This window comes from Oratosquilla oratoria, chromosome 16 (genome assembly GCF_046742065.1).
Source record: "Oratosquilla oratoria isolate Oo_2021 chromosome 16, ASM4674206v1, whole genome shotgun sequence".
Taxonomy (NCBI): domain Eukaryota; kingdom Metazoa; phylum Arthropoda; class Malacostraca; order Stomatopoda; family Squillidae; genus Oratosquilla; species Oratosquilla oratoria.
Genome location: NC_134792.1, coordinates 37,180,776 through 37,182,400, shown reverse-complemented (window position 1 = coordinate 37,182,400; position 1,625 = coordinate 37,180,776). Strand labels below are relative to the sequence as shown.

Sequence of the window (1,625 nt, the reverse complement as noted above, 5' to 3'; positions counted from 1 at the left end):
TTTCCACCTCCGGGGAGACTGTTGTACAAATCAAATATACCATAAGGTAAGTGAACCGACACAAGAATCAAGAGAAACCGGCTAAGTTCTGATTGTACTCACGAGCTTCATGTTGGTGGTTTGCGAGTTGGTTGCAATGTGCCCATGCCGAGGAGGCCTTCCTTTATATATGTGCTTTGAAGCGCGTGAAGCGAGAGGCTGACCCTGAGAGTAAGAATTGCCGTGCTTAAATCACGAACGTGCAGTGACCTTTGCAAAATACTTTACTCGTGAGACTTTACACTTCATCGAGGAAAATTAAAATTTATTTTTTCATTCCTTCGCACTGTACTCCACTGTGCCATATTTTTCGGAGTCACTGTGATCACAAGTTTTGTTAATTTTTGGTAACCAAGTTAGGGAGGTAACAGATTATAAAGACATGTTTTCTTAGCCATTTGATATAGAAAATAAACATTGCCATTGAAAAGAAGTATTTTTTTAGTTATTGGGTACAAAGGTTTAATTTTTATGGCTTGGTTAAGTCCACCACATATATTATTCTGACTAATACTAGACAATTTCATCTGAGAGACAGTCTTGGGAAGAAATGAAGTTTTGATAAAATGAAACCCCACTTTGTCTAAGGTCTCCTCCCTCAGAATAATAATGTTATCGTTACCTTGATTATATACAGCAAGGTAAAACGAATACTATAAGGTACGTTAGCGGGGGATGAGGGAGAGCCAGAAAACCTCTCCACTGCGCAGGTAGATGATGACGTTAACGGAAATATCGGGACCAGGGTTCCGCGGGTCGAGAGCTGTCAGTCACTCACACACCAGTGTGTGGAGCGAAGCTCCATCTTCTGATTAAAGGGGTAGCTAAGGTAGACAAATAACATATAGAAATGCCAACATTTTGTATAGTGCAGAAGTGCAATGCCGTTAGACTGAAAGGTGATAAAAATATACATTTCTTTTCACTACCCAAAGATAAAGAACTTAGAAAGAAATGGATTGAATTATGTGGCACACACAATACTCGGTCATCTGGATATGTATGCAGCCGTTATTTTGAAAGTAACTGTTTATTAGCAACATTTACTGAAATTTTCATTCAATTGCAAATAAACAGACTAAAGAATCCGTTTAAAGCATAACTGAGCTTGGTGGAGATAGGTCTACATATAAAATCCACGCTTGACATGTCATCCCATCTAATAACTCGTTATATTAACATAATCCACCTAATGTGAAAGCATGGAAAACATTTTTATAGCTTTTCTGGCGGTCATATCTCAGATACTGATAATTTGAGGATAAGAAAGTGATACTGAGTAATTTCAGTATTGTGAACACCATAGTGTAATTTTAAAGTCTACCATACATACAGATGTTTTTCTTTAAAGTTTACATTTTCTTTCACCTCTCACTCTCCCCCTCTGGATTTCCTATGACGTCACGGTGGAGGTGCGCGGAGGGGGGGGTGCTCAACGTACTTATAGTATTCGTTTTACCTTGATATTCAGTACAAATGACGTATCACCGTAGTAAAGGCGTGAATAACACATTTTGTACTTCATAGCTTTCTAAATGACGTAACGATAATTTCTTTGAAGATTATGCCAATGCTTTTGTTTCAAA

At 38.1% G+C, this 1,625-nt stretch overlaps 1 protein-coding gene across 1 annotated transcript in view; it reads right to left on the bottom strand.

The window, feature by feature from the left end:
• LOC143033745 (cuticle protein AMP4-like) overlaps positions 1–120 on the bottom strand; it is a 7,763-nt gene extending 7,643 nt beyond the window's left edge. The window contains exon 1 of the mRNA XM_076199227.1: positions 103–120. Coding sequence (XP_076055342.1) covers positions 103–111 — 9 coding nt within the window. The 5' untranslated portion in view covers positions 112–120. The remainder of the gene's footprint in view (positions 1–102) is intronic.
• Between the last annotated feature and the right edge of the window lie 1,505 nt (positions 121–1,625).